An 18,186-nucleotide genomic window follows, 5' to 3' on the forward strand; every position below is an offset into this window, starting at 1 on the left:
ACTCCCTGAATGTCTCAGGTGCTCCCACATTTCCCCGCCTGCCTGCAGTTCACAGGGGCACAGCACATGGGATCAGGCCAATGGGTTGTAAGAAGCCCAAACGTGTCACCTGTTGCCTGAAACATTTCATTTCCTGCTTCCTCTCTCTCTTGACCTGCTATGGCAACCAAAGAGGTCAGGAGTCACAATGGTGCCTTTGTAAGGCTGTTGAACCTCCGTCAGTTGTCCTGGCCCCTGAGTGATCAGTGAAAGAGGATCCTCCCAGTGAGCCACGTTGGACATGTAGCATGAGTGAGGAAAAAACATTTTTGTTTGTGTTAAGCCACTGAGATTTGAGTGTTTCTTACAATGCAGCATAGCCTGGGTTATGCTGATACAGGGAGCATAGATGACTCTGCCTTGTTAATAACAGCTAACATTGCTGAGTGTTACTTTCTAGTCCAGGCACCGTAGTATAAGTTCTATGTGCATTATCTAGTATCTCACAATAACCTGCGGAGATAGAAAATAGTATTATCATATATTATATGACATATGTGATATGTACCTATACCATATGTATCAGTTTTATATAGATATAATCTACTATATGTGTGTGTGTATGTATGTACATATCAGTGGTATATTGTACAAGGAGGCTTTCTTCCTTTCCTCTTGTTATGCTAAACATACTGTCTCTCCTTCTAGCTAAGACTAGTCCCTCCACATGAGATCTGGATGCTATCTCTTCCTTATATTATTGGTTATCCTTTCACTCTCTTGAACCTGTGTTTTCTGTCCTATCCTGTTTGCCCCTCAGTATTCTCAAGTCTCCCCAAACTTATCAGAATCCCTCCATCTACCCCCCTTCCTCCTCCTCCTCCAAATACTATCTCCTGTCCCCTCCTATTCCATCTCAATCTCCTGTGTCTAACGTGTTCACCCTCACTTGTTCCTTTCAGCTTCTCCCACTCTCAACTCCAGTATTATTTCTTCCTCCATCACTCTACCCAAACACCTCTTTTCAGCACTACTGGTGATCCCTGCATTGCAAAATTCAGTGGGCAGCTTTCACCTTACCTCATTTCTGAGCGTCGCGTGACAACTGACCACACCCCTCCTGTTGAAACCCTATTCTGTCCAGCTCTCCCTCCGTGGTTTCTCTCTCTTTTTTAGCTTCATCGTCTCTTGCTGGGCCATTAAATATTGGCCTTCATCACAACTCATCCTAGCCTCTCTTTTCTTTCCTTCTATAGTCACCATATAGCCAGTCTTTTATAGTCACTTTTATAGCCAGTCTTTCACCTAGAAGTCTTTCCCAAGGCTTCCTAGACCCAGGCACCCCCAAATATGTGCCTCTATCTGGGACTCCTACTTGCCAATTGGCTGCTCAGCTCGGCACCTCCAGTTGGATGGATGCCTTAGTGTGCTCAAGGCTGAACCATACTGTTCCCTCCGCCCCACCTACTTTACTCCACCCTTCCTTTTCTTTCCTCAGTGTTCCCCATCTTGGTGAATGGCACCACCCTTCCCCTATTTGCTTATGTTGGAAACCCTGGAGGAGAGCTACATCAATACCTTCTGGAATGCTCAGGCACCAAAATGTGCTTTCTCTTTTTGAAATTAAAAAAAAAACACAAAACAACTAAAGCATATCATAACTAAACTAAGTGTTTAGAAATTCTTATTTTCCCATAGTGACTATTATGATGCTTTCATAAAGAATATTAACCTTTTCCCAAAATAATTTAGGGCCCTTTGCTGTTGTTGTAAGAGCTATTTGGTAGCCCTGCACTGCCTAAGAGTCAATAGTCAGACACCATTCCCTGTTGGTTCTGCCTCCTAAGGTATTTTCAAATCTGCCTGCTCCAAATTTGTCAGAACACCATATGCCAAGCCATGGTGACTGTTATCTGCACTAGCCTCTGAACCCTCCTCCTTGCTCCAATTTACTCCCCACAGATCAGCCAGGTAGAGTGATCCCAGGAATACACATGGCTGATCCTGTCACTCCACTGCTTAAAACCCCTCAGTGGCTTCCCATTGTCCTTAGGATAAAATCTCAGATCCTTAACAGGCCCAAGACCCTGCCACTTTGCCATGAGCCAGTGTTATCTCTTTGAGCTCCTAGAAAGGGCTACACTTTTTATGAGTCCTTGCCCACAATTTACTTTCTTCCCAGAGCTGTCTCACCTCTCCCTGCTTCTCCTTCTTCAGTTCTTAGATTTAATGAGGTTTCTTTAGAGAAGCATTTCTTAACCTCTCACACTAGGTCAATGCTCCCCCGTAAACACTTTCTTGGTAACTCCCGCTTGATTGTGTATTGCATAGTTTAATCTCTCCTTCCCATTTTAATCAGACTCCCTGAGAAAGCCAATAACATGCTCTAGTACACACAAGATCCCTGAATCCAGCTTTGTTTATTTCTAGAGTCCGTGGCCACAACTACCACATGTGCATACATTTACTCCTCCTGGAGGATGGCTTTGTGCCTCTTTGTTTTATGATGAATGGGAAACTAAAGTTAGTAGAAAAATACATTTCTGGATGAATTCTAAAGCAATGATGTGCTGCTGTTGGCGAATCTCTTTGTGGATTTTCTGTCAGTAGCAGATTGCACACCTCAGCCATCTTCTGTGGGAGGACAGAGGGGAACACTCAAAGGACAGGTTGGGCAGGCTAAGCTAGACCCCAGCTCTCCCCCATTGTATGACCTCCACATCCATAAAAGGGAGTAACATTAACTACCTTACAGGACTGCAGTAGGGCTCATTAATTCAATAAAGATTTAATGAGCATCTAGTATATGCAAGGTCTCGATTTATATGCTGGGGATACAAATGCCTTTTGTGGATATTTAACATAGTGCCTATTTCATTTACAGTTATAGATGGTCACTTATTACTAGTATTATTACATTTGTGTGTCGACGTTTGCCTGAGTCACACAGCCTGAGTGAGACAGCAGGTGATATTTGTGACGTCTGTCACTACCCTTAACAGGACCCCGCAGGGCCTGGATCTCCATATCCTCACTGAACGGCGTGGCCGCCCCTCCCCTCCTGGCCACCAGAGGGCGCGCGGCCTCTACCGCCCCGCCCGCAGCGTTTGCGCCTGCGCCTGCGCCGCGCCGGGCGCCCGGCGCCAGGCCTCCGCCCCCCTTCCCCAACGGCCGCCCCGCCTCCCGCCCCAACGTTCCGCCTCCGTTGCCCCTAGCGGCTGTTTGTTGACTTCCGGGAACGCGGCAGTTGCCGATGTCCGGGGTGTCGCTATGGGGCCCCGGGGGGCTTCCGCAGCCCGCGTCGGGGCTGAGAAGCTGCCGTAGACCCCGCGGAGTCGCCCCCGCCACCTTCCCGGTTCAGGCGCAGGCTTCCCGCACCGCCTTCGGCATGGGGGAATCCGAGGAGGTGGTACCCGGTGAGTCGCGTCCGCGGTGGTGGCGGCGGGCCGGGAGGGAGGGTCCGCGGGCGGGCGGGCGGCCAGGTCCCGCCTCCGGGCCGCCCCGTTGGGGGAAAGGCCCGGGCGGCGGCCGCGGGACTGGGTCCGGAGTTCAGGCCGTGCCCGGGCGCAAGAGTGAGAGGAGCAGAAAGGAAGGGGGGGAGCACGGGGAAGCGGTATTTGTGTTTCTTCTTTCTTTTCAAAGAAGCTTTCGATGAGTTTCTCGAAGGCAGGGGCAGTTTTTACCTCCCAATAAACTTCCCAAAGTACCTCCTTCGAGGTCTCCAGGACGCAGTTGTGTATTGAATGCAGTCAAGAGTGGGTGACCAGGGGGTCGGGTGTGGGGTATAAAAGCTGTTAGCGAGTGCTCGGTGAAGACTACTTCCCTCAGTTCCAGAAATAACGTTTGACATTGTGACCCTGTACCATATGTATAGTGTAGCAGAAACAGAGGTTTCATGAAGTAGTGCTTATTCTAACCACTTGGTCTGTACTGGGATCTTTTCTATAGTACATCCCTTTAAAAATGCTAATCGTGACCTACTAAATTGATTTTCTGACCCACTAATGGCTCAAGAACAAGAGTTTAAAATAACACCGGATTACAGCAGAATCAAGTATTCACTGAAATAAGTAAATATGTATTGTGTTTTCTGCCATGCTCTTGGGTCTGACATGATTAGATTTCTGACCTCCTGGACTTCACAGCCTAGTGAGAGATACTAGAAAGTAAGCAAAATGGCAACACCATTTCACAGTAAAAACCAGTGGACGGAGCACAGCCACCAAACCCTGTCTTGTGGTGAGGGGATCAGGGCGGCTATCTGGAAGGCCAGAATCGGACAAAACAGTTAAAATTATTCATTCTAGGAAAACCCAGAGCCTGTTCTAGAACCTGGCCTCTCACATCTCAATTATCAGTTTGAACTGACACGCCTCACAGTTCTCAAAAGATTTCTTATAGTGTCTAGTCTTTTGTATATTATTATTTGTTATTAATACTTATGTTTGATGTGTGTTACTTTTTGGTACCCATTAGTTTCTTTCTGTGTGATTATTCTTGAGATTTCCTCAGAATCTGGATCTGGCCTATCTGGGTGTGTGTGTATGTGTTTAAATGGTTATTGGGAACTAGTAGAGATTTTTGGTCTCTCTCCAAAATGGTACTGAACCAAAGTAGTTTGTGAATACTACACAGATCAGGTAGTGTTCATTCATTGAGAGCGTTAAATCTCAACATACTGTATTGTCAGGATGCTGCTGCTGAAACCATTCTGTCCTGTTCCCACGTGTGGAGAAAAGCTTTCATTGAGGGCCTGGACCATGAGGTGTTAACCAGGGTTAACAGCAGGGGTTGTATCAGCTCATTCCAGGGAGCAGATGGTCTACCTGGGGACAACAGGACTTTTCGTAACGGATGACTGCCTTATTTATTTATTTATTTTACTTTACACCCGTAAATGAATAATACATATACAATTTAGTAGATTTCATAAATAAAAGTCGAATCAAGTCTGAGGAATAAGACTGAAGTAAGGTAGAAAGAGAGCATAAACAGTGCTGGAGTGGAAGCAAAGCGGACAGGAGACATGGAGTCAGTATAGACAAATTACTGAAAATGTCTTTTAGTAACAGGCCGCGGAGTGAAAGTTGTAAAATAGAAACTGTCGTATGTTTTTGCAGATTCAGGTGCTGTGTTTACTTTTGGAAAAACTAGATTTGCCGAAAATATTCCCAGCAAGTTCTGGTTTAAAAATGATATACCTACAGTTCTTTCCTGTGGAGATGAACATACTGCAGTTGTTACAGGTTAGTATTGAAATCCTAAAAGAGGATAGTAAGGCTTAGAGCATCCTGAATCTTAGAGATGTGCTGTGTTTGAAACATGTTGGATATATACTCTGCTTTACCAGAAATGTGATTTTTCTTTCTTTTACCAGAGCATTCTTGACAATTTGATTCATCAAGAGAGTGTTTTAAATTTTAAATTCCCTGAGTATATTTAATTATGATTTTCTATACACACTACTTTCTTGGAATATATTTATTTTACTGTATCTATATAATCAAAAGTGATTACTGTATAATCTTAGACACTTTTTACACCTGACAGAATCTGTAGATGGACAGTTAAAATAATTCGTTTTAACCTGGGCAAGGTAACCGGTTTCAATATGGAAAAGCAATACAACTCTTAAGTATAGCTTTTTTTATTGCTTTGTGATGACTTCATCTCTCGTCACTTTATGTTGAAAATGTTTCACTTTCTCGTGTCTTTTTCCTTCCCACCAGGAAATAATAAACTTTACATGTTTGGCAGTAACAACTGGGGCCAGTTAGGATTAGGATCGAAGTCAACTGTTAGCAAGCCAACGTGTGTCAAAGGTTTGGGGTCTTTTCTTCTTTATTGCTTGAAATACTTAAACTGCATACAGTACTTTTATGCTGATTGTAATGTTCTTTAATATCATATTAAAAATAAAAACCTTTAGTTCTTTTATTCTCTAGTATTTACTTGGCCGTTATTGGTGTTTAGCTTTATTTTTTATGTGATATTCGGAACTACTTTTATATGTTAGGGTCTAACCATCACATTGATTTTAAACCCAAAGACCACAAAGGAAGTGATGATTCTTCAGTATTGCCCTTGAATATCCTTTTATTTTGCCTGTTTGTAAACCTACTTAAATATTACTGTTATTATATATACAAAGAACAACCAATACAATATATTAGAATTTTGAGCTCTGTCTCATTTGTTACAAGCTGTGGACATCATGGTTTTATGTAATTGCCGGTTTTAGAAGTTCTACTTTACCCTGCGGTACATAGTGAGTAGATGTACTGAGTGAGACATTGGGACTAGGGGTTGGTTAATACTGGTGTCCTTACAAGAACAGGACAAACTATTTTAAATCAGGACTGTCCTCAAAAACGTGGGGCGTATAATACCTTTACAAAGCTTTCTTGACATTATGTGCGAAACTTCTGTTTGGCTATAACCTGTGGACATCAGCTAAGCGTGAGTGGTGATGGAGATTCCTTGGAATGTGACACCAGCAGTATTCTTTATCTTCGTAGCCAAATTTTTAATTTCAGCTCCAAATTGCAGTGTAATTTAGCATATCCATGCTATTCATGGAAGTTGTTACGGAGCTCTCACAGTATTCTACTTGGTCAGAAAGTATTTATGGAGCACAGTCTCCTAAACCCTGGGTTTATTCACAGTCCTTATGATCTTTACTCTCAAATATCTAATACATGAGGTGACAGCATTGTCTAGACTCTGAGATCCTTGACACCAGAGGCTCTGTCCTAGTGATCTTTGCAGCCCCTATGCTAAGCACTTAGAGGGATAGTCTGTAAATTTTTTTGAATATGTAAATGAATGAGTGAAGAACTTTAACATAGGTGTATGCCTATGAACATGGAACTTGTAGCATCTCATTGTGTGAGGTAGAAGGCGACCTTGCTGATGGTGATAGCAGATGAGGGAATAGATGAGGTTGGTGGGAGGCATCATAACAGCGCAGTGGATCTCAGTACTTATTAATTACCTGTTTTGAAAAACATGTAGATGCCTAGGCCCTACCTCAGACCTACTGGTGCAGATTCTCCAGGGGCGGGGCTGAGCTATCTGCATTCTCAAAGCTCCGCTGGTTATTCTGATGCACAGCCAGTTCTGAAAACTTTCGGTTCATTCATCAACATCAACTCGGGAGTCCGACAGGCCTGGGTTTAAATCTTACTTCTACGGCTTAGTTACCCTTGGACCTGGGTTATTTATCATTCTCATAACCATAAAATAGTTTAATTGTCCTATCTTTTTATATTTTTAGCTTTAAAACCTGAAAAAGTGAAATTCGCTGCCTGTGGAAGGAACCACACCCTAGTCTCAACAGGTGTAGTATTCAATCTGTACGACTTGCTGCCCTATCTGAGGACTGAGGTCGCACTGCAGTAACATTTGTGACTTTGTAAAGTTAATAGAAATGGTACCTTGGCAACAGTAAGGTTAGGATTTTTAAAAATGTAAATGGTTGGTATACTTGTTTGCCTTTGAAAATATGTATTTCAGTGTTAAATGGCTGAAGAAAATCCTCTTTTCTTGGATTATGTCAAGGGGCAGATCTCCTTACCTGTGTGCACACCTCAAGGGCCACTTGCTCCTGGTCTTGCCTTTCCCTCTTTTCTGAGGGTTAGTGGAAGCCGCCCCTGAAAGGCTATTAATGTGAGCACAATTCCAATCAAAATCCAAACTCTGTGTGTGTGTGTAGAAACTGACAAGGTAATTTTAAAGTTTATATGGAAAAGCACAGGACCTAGAATAGCCAAAAGAGTTTAGAAAAGAACAGAATTGGAAGACTAGCACTACTGATTTCAAGACCCGTAAAGCCACAGTAATCAAGACAGTGGGCCATTTGCAAAAATAGGGACAAAGATTCACAGAACAAAACAGTCCAGAAGTAGACCCATGCGCGTATGCCCAACTAACGTTTCACAAAGGTGCCAGGATAATCCAATGGGGGAGAAAGTCATCTTTTCAAACAAATGCTGCAGGAACAAATGGAAACCCAGGCACCGATCACCGAGCCTCCTTTCCTACCTCCCTTCCGTGTTCAGGTTATTCTCACTGCCTCCAGCTTCTCCTGGGCTCTGTGCCCTCATTCATACTTTTTCCTTGCTGAAATGTCCTTCTCTTATTCAGGTTCTTACCGTTTAAGATCAGTATAAGTCTTCTTCCATGGAAGTTTCCATGGCTATTCAACTTTGACTCATGCAGCTCTCTGAACTGCTTTAGCATTCCACCAGCTCTTGTTCATGCCATATGTGTTAAGTTGTGTGGTCCTATTCCACTTGGCCTTCTAGTATGTTCCATTTGAAAGCTAGTCTTGCTTCCTCAGTTGGGTTTCATTTTTTCCCTAAAATTCTTTGAATTTTTACTGATTCAGGCTGATTTTGCCCTCAGTTTCCCCTATAATTTAATTTCACATGCATTTTTATGACTAATTTTTAATGCATGTATGTTTTTAAAAATCTACTTTAGAGCTTACTGGCAATTTTTATTATCTAGGCATGATATACTTCATAATTAATGAAGTAAACATTTATATAGTACTTACAATGAGCCAAGTGCTGTTCTAAGAATTTTATGTCAGCTAATTTAATCTTTATAACAACTCTGTGAAGTAGGCAGCATTTTTATCCCCATTTTACAGAGGAGGAAAATGAGCCACTGAGAGGTTAAGTATAGCTTGCCCTAGGTCACACAGCTGGTAAGTGGCAAGCTGGCGTTTATACCCAGGAAATCTGGCTCTCCAGTCCTTTGTCCTAAACACAATACTATACTGCCTTCCTATTTAGCTTGAAAATTAAAATAATTACACAACATAGAGTTTTCATGTTTCTAATTATATTCTTTGAGGATTTGCCTCATTTTACTTGTTACATATTATATCTTAACTTTAATGGGCATGGAAGTTAAAATTAATGAACCACATCTCTTTTAAAATAGTTAGATTTGGATTATAAACTAATTTGGAAATTACTTTCCCCTTTTTTGCTCTGAATTAATAAACTGCTACATTAGCAAGGAAATATATTCCTCACATTCTGTGCATTTCAATTGCTACTTAAGCTCTAGACTGATTTAGGAAATCTCACAAAAATATATAACCCTGCTTGTTTTGCTTCGTTTTTGACAATGAATTGAAGTTCAGCAAATTGTAGGAAAGTGTCATCTTTCTTCACTGTTAACAGAAGAAATATCTGGTAACTGGCCCATCTTATAAAGATGGTGACTCTGGTATACTGATGTTTTCTTTTCCGTGTGCAGAAGGAGGCAAAGTGTATGCAGCTGGAGGAAATAATGAAGGACAGCTGGGACTTGGTGACACCGAAGAGAGAAACACTTTTCATCTAATTAGTTTTTTTACTTCCCAGCATAAGATTAAACAGCTCTCTGCTGGATCGAACACTTCAGCTGCGCTAACTGGTGAGACTTTGTTCCATTTCAAGCTGGGATCCATCCCTTTCCTTTAGACCAGGTTTTACCAACTCAGTAAACTGACAACAGCATTGCTATTTAGTTTTCTTTCATTAACTGTGTTTTCGGAAGACATTTAAAATCGAACTTTGAGTCATGACATATATTACAGTTTTGTGCTTAGAGTCAGACGTCAACACTTAGCTGCTGTGCCGTCCATCTACTCCTTTAGATGTTCTTAGATACTATCTTCATTGTATAGTGAAAGTTTTATTTGCAGCTTAATGAAGTTGCTATCAGAAACATGGAAATCTATGGGATGTATGTTACTAAAATACGGTCTGTAACGGTCATTGTATCTCTCTGGCCTCCCTGTCGAAAGCCCATCTGAGAAATGTCTTCAAAATTGGAGCCAAGATCTCCCTGGTGCCTGTGAGGGAGCTGCCGGCGGGCTTGTGGGCTCCTGTCGGCAGAGCCGGTGACTTCCCGCCCGGCTCCTGGCTGTCAGGAAGGCCAGGCTCAGAGCCGCAGCCTCACGCCTCCATCTCTGTCAGCCGTCCACTTAGCAATTTGACGTCCTTCTTTTGGTTCTTGTTCTCAGTTTTCCTTTTATTTGCCTCATTATTACACCACTTCAGAGATTTAAAAAATTTTCAATTTAATGAACAGACATAGGTCTTGATAATTTCCTTTCTAAAGTATCATACCCAGCTTAACTTCTTCTTCCATCGAAACCCTTGTCAGAAAGGGTTTGCTGTATGTCCTAATTCTCTGGAGCTGTGTTACATGTTTTCAAGTATAAATTATATTAAAAAAGTGAAATATATTTCTATGTATTTTTGTCTTCCTTTAAAACTTCATTTTTCACAGTGCTCTCAAGAGCAAGGTCCTCCAGGCCCTTTTGACCTAGGACTTGCCCAGGAGACGTCCAGTGCCAGTCATGCTGTCATTCAGCTGCAGGCAGACTGCTTGGAAGGAGGAACCATTTTCTGTTTAGAGACGGTACACTAGGAAAAGGTTCTTGTAGGGAAAAACACTCTGTCTTTGCTAGTGAGATCAAGATATGGACACGATTTGCATCACATTATTCTCTGTCCTTTACCTCATAGAAGCATTTCATAATAGAAATTGAACTCTTAAGTAGCTAGCTGGTGTGAATACCTTAGCGTTTTCTCTCAAGACACGTAGTTTTTCTAAATTAAAAAATCAATGGTGTGTTGGAAATAGAGTGACTTGATAGCATTGCTACCTCTTAAAACCTTCTTCCTTGTGTTTTCTTTATAGAGGATGGCGAGCTTTTTATGTGGGGTGACAATTCTGAAGGGCAAATTGGTTTAAAAGATGTAACTAATGTGTGTGTCCCTCAGCAAGTGACCGTTGGGAAGCCTATTTCCTGGATCTCTTGTGGATATTACCATTCAGCTTTTGTAACAAGTAAGAAAGGACATTTTGGATTTATCATGGTCTCTCCCATTTCTAAGTGTTTACTCAATAATAAAATGAGCTAACATTCTACAGTTCTGTGGAAATGAGGCCATGGCCGTCTATTTAATGAAATAATTTTGGCCTGTTTTGGGTCACAGTGTTTCTCCCTTTTAGTGATGAGAGTTTATAATTTCAAGCTCACTCTGACAGGCTAACTTTTCAGTGAATATTAGGTCTGTGAGAAAAACAAAATGCAGATGTTAGAAACTCTTCTCAACTTTGGTTCTCAAACTTCTTGGATTCCTTGGCGTTGGAAATGAGACCTATGGGCCGGTTTCCCCTGGGTGCATTTGCCTGTATACTTCGACCTACTCTACTCTTGTCCTGATAATTTGCTTTTATTTCAGCAAGAGAGTCCCAGGCTTTCACTGTGAGAGCAGGGATATAGAGTAGATGAAAAAAGAAGATTGCTCAGTATGGGATATGATTTCCTTTGCTGGGACTTTGCTCAGTATCCACAGTCTCTCCCTTTCCAGGGCTCCCTGGCAACCCTTTCTGCCTTAGTTAAAATATTTAAAATGTTTTCATCTGCACAACACCAGCAGTATTGAAGTATGATCCTTCCATCTTATCAGAGGTTTTTCTAAGCACGAAAACACCTAGAGGAAGTAGTTTTGTGGCCCCTCTTACATATCTCTAAATCTTTGTTTTATACATTTACTCCGTTTTTCGTGCACATCAGATTCAGATTTAGAAAGTGCTTATTGACCCATCCCGGTGGCTCCAGATCTACCAATGACTTGGTAGCATCATGGTACCAAGAGAGGGCAAACTCCCAACTCACCTGGCATTGTTCACCACTATATCAGCTTGTGTCTCGAACAAGCTAATAATAAATATCACCGAATGAAGGAGGGAGTGAATGCACAATTAGTTGTGTTCCTTGGGGCAATGCTACCTACCAACTTACTGGCAATTTCTGGGCTTGTGGGGTGGCTCTAGTCTGTGCTCACTTTATGAGACAAACAAAAAGAGCACACAAATGGACAAACAGTCCAAACAAAAACCCCAGGCAAAAGCATGGTCTTATATTTAGATTTTAATAAAAGTGCCAGATTCAGTGTTATGAGCAAACTCTGCTTTGGCCAGTAGGAAAACAAGGGGAATTGCTCGTCATAACCAGCAGGCATTACACTGAGCATTTTTGTTTTGTTTGTATTTATGCCTTTTTAAAAACAGCTTTATTGAGTGGAATTTAAGAAACAAATGAGCAAAGGGGAAAAAAAGAGACAAATTGAGAAACGGACTCTTAACTATAGAGAACAAACTGCTGGTTACCAGAGGGGAGGTGGAGGGGGTGGGGATGGGGAAAATAGGTGAAGGGGATCGAGGCGTGCACTTGTCGTGATGAGCACTGGGTGATGTATGGAAGTGTTGAGTCACTATATGGTACACCTGCAACTGATACAACACTGTACGTTAACTGGCTGGAATGAAAAAACAATTTTTTTAAGTCAACAGACACAAAACCAGCTTTATTGACATGTAGCTCCCATACCATACAATTCACCCATGTTAAGATGTGAGGAACAGCAGGAAATTTATAGACAGAAGTGGAAAGAAACTCATTTGGACTTAGTGACTCCTTTCACGTGAGAGGCAAGAGGCACGAGAAAAGAGGAAGGGAGCTGACATATGGGACACTTCTATGCCAGCATTTGCTACTTGATTTTCTATGCTGATCAGTCCAGAAAACTGGTACAACTATCTTTGTAGTATTTGATCAAGTTTTAAGTGGTGCATACCAGGCATGTCCCACAACTTCCCTAAGTTCTGATTTACTAGAAGGACTCTCAAGCTTCAATAGCAGGTTATACTCACGGCTAATATTTATTACAGCAAAGGATACAGAGCAGGAACAGCTGGAAGAAGATACCTGTCTTCCAGAGAAGTCTAGCATACGCTCCCTAGTCCTTTCTCTTCTGAGGCTGCACAGGACGTGCTTTCTCTTTGGCAGTGAGCTACAGGGATGTGTGTGTGATGTCCCTGCCCAGAGAAGCCCACTGTATTCTCAGGGCCTGAGGCTTCTTTGTGGGGGGCTGGCAGTGTAGGTATAACCTGCTGGCAAGTAGTCACAGCAACTGAAACTCAGGTCCCTCGACAATGAAACCAGGTGCCCTAAGGACCCACGCTGGCATAAATCGCTGCCTCAGGTATACAAAACAAAAATGTCAAGCACTAACAAAGAATACTCCAGGGGCCACGTTCCCCGGGGTTGGTCCGTAGTCAATCGTGGTTCTCTTGGAGACATGCAAGTGATAAGCAATCAGATGTACCGTGTTCCCTCTTTGCTCACACCGGCGGTGATATGTTCTGTGTCAGATTACATTATATATCTACAAAGATTTTTAAGTTCCTGCCTTATAGAATTCAGTTATTATCCATTTACAGAAATGGGTAAAACAAATGTACCTGCCTTCAAGAAGCTCATAGTCATAGTGTGATAAGTATAGCAGAAGCAAGTCAAGACTACTAGTACGGACAAGACAGTGACTAAACATCAAGAGTTCCTTGATAAGAGAATCTTTCTGGAGGAAGTGCCATCTACTTGAGTAAAATCTGCTATCTTAAGGCTTACTCAGCATATTTACTTCACACATAAATGAGTTTTTTAAAACAAATTTCATAAAACATTTAACAAGTATTCATTAAATATTTCATATACTGGACACTGCTAGGTTCTTGGAATACCAAAATGGACAAGACAAAATCCATGTCCCTATGTGGGCTTAATGTCTAGTCATTTTGCTTTACTAAAAGTAAGTGGAAGTAAGATGGTCTTCTCTATGTCTTATGAAAGAGCTAAAATCATTTTCTAGTTCATTAGTAGTGATGGTTGTGAATTCATGAACATTTTGGGTTAGAATAATCAAGGGGAAAAGAAAACCTTAGCTTTATTTCCTTACCATGCAGTAAGAATATCTCAAGAAAGGTTAAATTTATCCAGTTGTCATTGAATGCATTTTTGGTTGAACGTGAGAACGCGTACCTCAAAGACCAGTATTTTGTCCGTAGGTCTGTCATCATTGACTACTGTTCTTTTCCTTCAATAGCGGAGGGAGAACTGTACACGTTTGGAGAACCAGAGAGTGGGAAGTTAGGTCTTCCCAATCAGCTGCTTTGCAACCACAGGATGCCCCAGCCGGTGCCTGGAATTCCCGAGAAGGTGGTCCAGGTAGCTTGTGGTGGAGGGCACACGGTGGTTCTCACAGGTACGTGTGGAACTCGCTGCTGCGTTCCCAACTTTCTGTGCTGGCTAATGAAAAAAACATTTACGTTCATTTTCTTTTATTGTGATGAGAAAACTTCACACCTGATCCACCCTCTTCACAGATTTTTAAGTCTGTAATACAGTATCGTTATCTCTAGACACAGTGTTGCACAGCAGATCTCTAGAACTTATCTTGCGCAACTGAAACTTTGTACCCATTGATAAGCTGCAACCCTTTCCCCCTCCCAACCCTGGCAACCACCATTCTGGTCTCTGCTTCTATGAGCTTGACCGTCTGAGATACCTCACATAGGCTGGCCTTGCATCTGGTTTTTACTAAGATCCCCACCTTTGATTTCCATCGTTAACACACATTCCTGGCCTATGGAAGAAATTTGTAAGTAGAAAAAAATGAATCTTTTTGAATTGTTTTGAATCTTTTGTTTGAATAGTGGACATTTTCATGATCTTAACACCTTTAACGGCAGCAGATAACATTGTTTTAGCTTGTTTTCAAGGACCGTTTTCCTCGCCCACGCGTGTGTGTATATATATTCCGTATTTGTCTAAAATTGACATTATTTTTCCTGAAACATTTTCTTTTCCCTGTTCATGCTATTTTCTACATGTCATTGATGATTCTTTTCTTTGTGATATTCACAATGTAGAAGTTGGTCATTTCTTTGTGATTTTTATGTTCTGTTATAGTAATTCATCAAAAAATGTTAAGTTTTAAATTCTAGATAATAAAAGAAAGTTAGAGCCTTAAACGCAATGTCACTTTTGGCTTTTGAATTTCGTGTTTGGTATGACATGTCACTTTTCAGGATGCTAGTCAATACGGTGAAATATATGTACTTCTTGATAATACACTTACTAAATTGCTGCCCCTAAATTTGTTCAGCATCAGATTTTTTTATGACGAGTAGTATACAGGTAATACAGTCAGTGAATTATTATGGGTTTTTTTTGGTCAAAAAGAAATGAACAGTTTCTGAAGTTACCACTTAATCGTCAAGGAACCCAAAGTTAGCATTCTAGACAAATTTTGAATAATATCCAATTCTCAGATGATCTGCTTAATGTTGCAAGGTGATTGAGCAACATTTTACCTTTAGATTTCCCTCCCTTCTATCACTTTGCCTTAACTTTTTGGTCTAAATCCCAGTCATGGTTATTAAGCTATGGTTTTCCAGAATTACAGTGCCCTGATGGGATCCTTTTTCCAGGTTAGAAATAATTTTTTTCCAAGACCTCCACTCTGAATTTTGGAAATAATTCTGGGGTTTAAAATTTCTTTGAATTTCTGCTAACAGAATGAATTTTCATATGTTTTTGGAAAGATTTATTCTAGCAGAGCCTGGGTGGCTCGGTCAGTTAAATGTGCAGCTCTTGATTTCAGCTCAGGTTATGATCTTCCAGTCGTGAGAGTGAGCCCCTCATCTGGCTTTGTGCTGGACATGGAGTCTCTCTCCCTCTCCCCCTCCCTGTGCCCCTGCCCTGTGCACATGCTCGCTCTCTCTCTCTCTCTCTCTCTCTCTCTCTCTTTTTCTCTCCAAAAAAAAAAAAAAAAGATTTATTCTAGAAATTACACTTTTAAATTAATCTTTATAAATTATCTGAAAATGTATTCTATAGGCAGAAATACAACTTATTCTTTATGTGTCATATATTTTCTATAGTTTCTACAAAGATTATAGAAAGAATTTATTAGGAGACTGAAGCTTATTCTAAAGGACACAAATATTGATTATATAATAATAATGTCATTCAGCCATATATTATAAAATACTGTTATAGAAAATGAGCACCCAGATAATCCATAATACTTTTAATTATACTTAAAATTTAAAAATGCACCGAAGCGTGATATTTTCTTGCAGGATTATAGAAATTTACCTTTCTGTGGATTTAATTTTGAGGTTAAAAACTTTGCTGCCAGAAATTGTTCTCTCTAGATTCTTGCAGCCTTCAGGATGTCACAGAGCAGTAAAGTTTTCAAATTTAAAATTTTTAATTTTGTGAAAAGAATAGGAGGACCATCAGGGGTGCCTGGGTGGCTCAGTCAGTTAGGTGTCCACCTCCAGCTCAGGTCATGATCTTGTGGTCCACGAGTTCGAGCCCCGCGTCAGGCTCTGTGCTGCCAGCTCAGAGCCTGGAGCCTGCTTCGGATACTGTGTCTCCCTCTCTCTTTGCCCCTCCCCCACTCACACTCTGTCTCTCTCTCAAAAATAAATAAATAAATAATAAACAAATTTTTAAAAAAAGAATACAAGGACCAACAGACAGTTGCCATGTTCTGATTTGCATTTGGCTAAATATGGACATTGCATAAAAAATGTAAGCGTTCCATCATCATACCATAAATAACGGGCATTTCAAAACAAATATTAATAAGCTCTCAATTCTATTGTAAAACACACTCTCTTAAATTATATACATTTATCTGTATGGAAAAGTCACTACTTTACCTGTTTTTCACATATCTCCACGGACCTGTGACAGCTTTATTATGATCCAGCCCTGGTGAGAAACCTGTGTCCCGGAGTACAGTGTGGACAGAAATGTTTAGTCCTAACTGATGAAGAAATGGACCTGAAGCATGTATTGATTATCGTTGACTAAGTGCTAAATTGAATACTTGAGAGCTATAGAATACTGTGCAAGACCTTAAAGGAAATAATAGCTAACCATCTGTTCCAGACCATTCCCTTCACTAAAGGAAAGGGCTTGGATTAGGTGATTCTATGGGGTCCCTCCCTAGCATTCTTTTTCCTTTTGTCTGTAACTCTGATCTTAAGAGCTGTTTGGGTATCATTCATTAAAATACTTTAAAGGTAATTTCAATTAGTTCATTGCTGATGAATTTATTTAAAACATAATGTTTCTACATTGACTGTAATAGGTTAGAAAATGAAACTACTGGTTGTAGTGAAGGTATGATTAGTTTCTTCTTAGAATCAGGGGGACAGTGGACTCCTGTTGAGAAAGTGTCAGCCTGGAACTTGGGATACACTGAGTGAGACAGAGTGATAGATGTAATCTGGTATGTCGTCCACAGCGTTCCCGACAAACAAAACAGTCCTGCTTATAAGATGGGGTCCATAGTGAAGTCACTACAGGGCAGCAAGCTACTAGTCATGAGATCAAGTGTATTCTGAGAAATCAGAATACTATTGAAGCTAATAAAACTGGTTTTCCTAATAGGGTATTATTAATCAGCGTCAAATTACATTGTTAAATGTTACAAAGGTGATATGACCAAAAATATATTAGTTGCGAAACGTAACGTCCTTAGGTAAAAGAGTCTTAGGTCATTTTTTAAAAAATGGAAACTGTTGTCATTGCTAATCATCCAAGTACCCAAGAGCGAACCCAATAGGGTAAGGAGCAAAATTTGTGTAGCCTGATTCAGGCTGCCGAAATGGCTTCATTTCCCAGGCTCATCTCAGTCTGCGCAAGCTAGAGTGATTATTGGCCAGCAAGAGATAGGCACTTGTTTTTTTATGTTTATTTATTTTTGAGAGAGAGAGAGACAGACAGAGTGTGAGCAGGGGAGGGGCAGAGAGAGAGGGAGACACAGAATCCGAACCAGGCTCCAGACTCTGAGCTGTCAGCACAGAGCCTGACACGGGGCTCGAACTCAATGGACCCCAAGATCATGACCTGAGCTGAAGTCAGATGCTTAACCAACTGAGCCACCCAGGTGCCCCTGGTGACTTGTAATTCTCATGCAAATTCTCCTCTGAAATTGTTTTACAAAATATATTACTCTGTTAAACTACTTTTGAAAAGTAAGGAGTTTTTCTGGAGGAAACACTACTCATGTTTTTATTTTAAGGCAATGAAAGGAATTAGCTTAATGACAACTGATGCTATTTTTAAAAAGCTGAGTGCTAATTATAAGGACATGTTAGGTAGTTCACTGAGTTACGTGTCTTTAGCAATTCTTCTTATGGTTGTACGTAAAAGATAAAACAAGGCCCATGCCCTAACTTTTAGAATTGTGTGCCTTGTCATTTTTCTCTTCCTTTGTCATTGAGAATGTGTACCTAAGTATTAGGCATTCTTATATGGGTATTTCAGAG

General features: G+C 41.0%; 1 protein-coding gene across 4 annotated transcripts in view; it reads left to right on the forward strand.

Moving 5' to 3' along the window:
* Positions 1-233: 233 nt before the first annotated feature.
* RPGR (retinitis pigmentosa GTPase regulator) overlaps positions 234-18,186 on the forward strand; it is a 55,433-nt gene continuing 37,480 nt past the window's right edge. The window contains exons 1-7 of one of the 4 annotated variants that reach the window (XM_053891716.1): positions 234-291; positions 5,100-5,225; positions 5,709-5,801; positions 7,256-7,318; positions 9,253-9,411; positions 10,687-10,836; positions 13,941-14,099. In XM_053891716.1, the coding sequence (XP_053747691.1) occupies positions 288-291; positions 5,100-5,225; positions 5,709-5,801; positions 7,256-7,318; positions 9,253-9,411; positions 10,687-10,836; positions 13,941-14,099 (754 nt within the window). In that variant the 5' untranslated portion in view covers positions 234-287. Of the gene's footprint in view, positions 292-3,181; positions 3,396-3,514; positions 3,593-5,099; positions 5,226-5,708; positions 5,802-7,255; positions 7,319-9,252; positions 9,412-10,686; positions 10,837-13,940; positions 14,100-18,186 lie in introns of those variants that run through there. The other 3 variants (XM_019417278.2, XM_053891718.1, XM_053891717.1) reach the window with 3 other exon arrangements.

The sequence above is a fragment of the Panthera pardus genome, unplaced genomic scaffold, assembly GCF_024362965.1.
Source record: "Panthera pardus isolate Hobbes unplaced genomic scaffold, ASM2436296v1 HiC_scaffold_27, whole genome shotgun sequence".
NCBI lineage: Eukaryota > Metazoa > Chordata > Mammalia > Carnivora > Felidae > Panthera > Panthera pardus.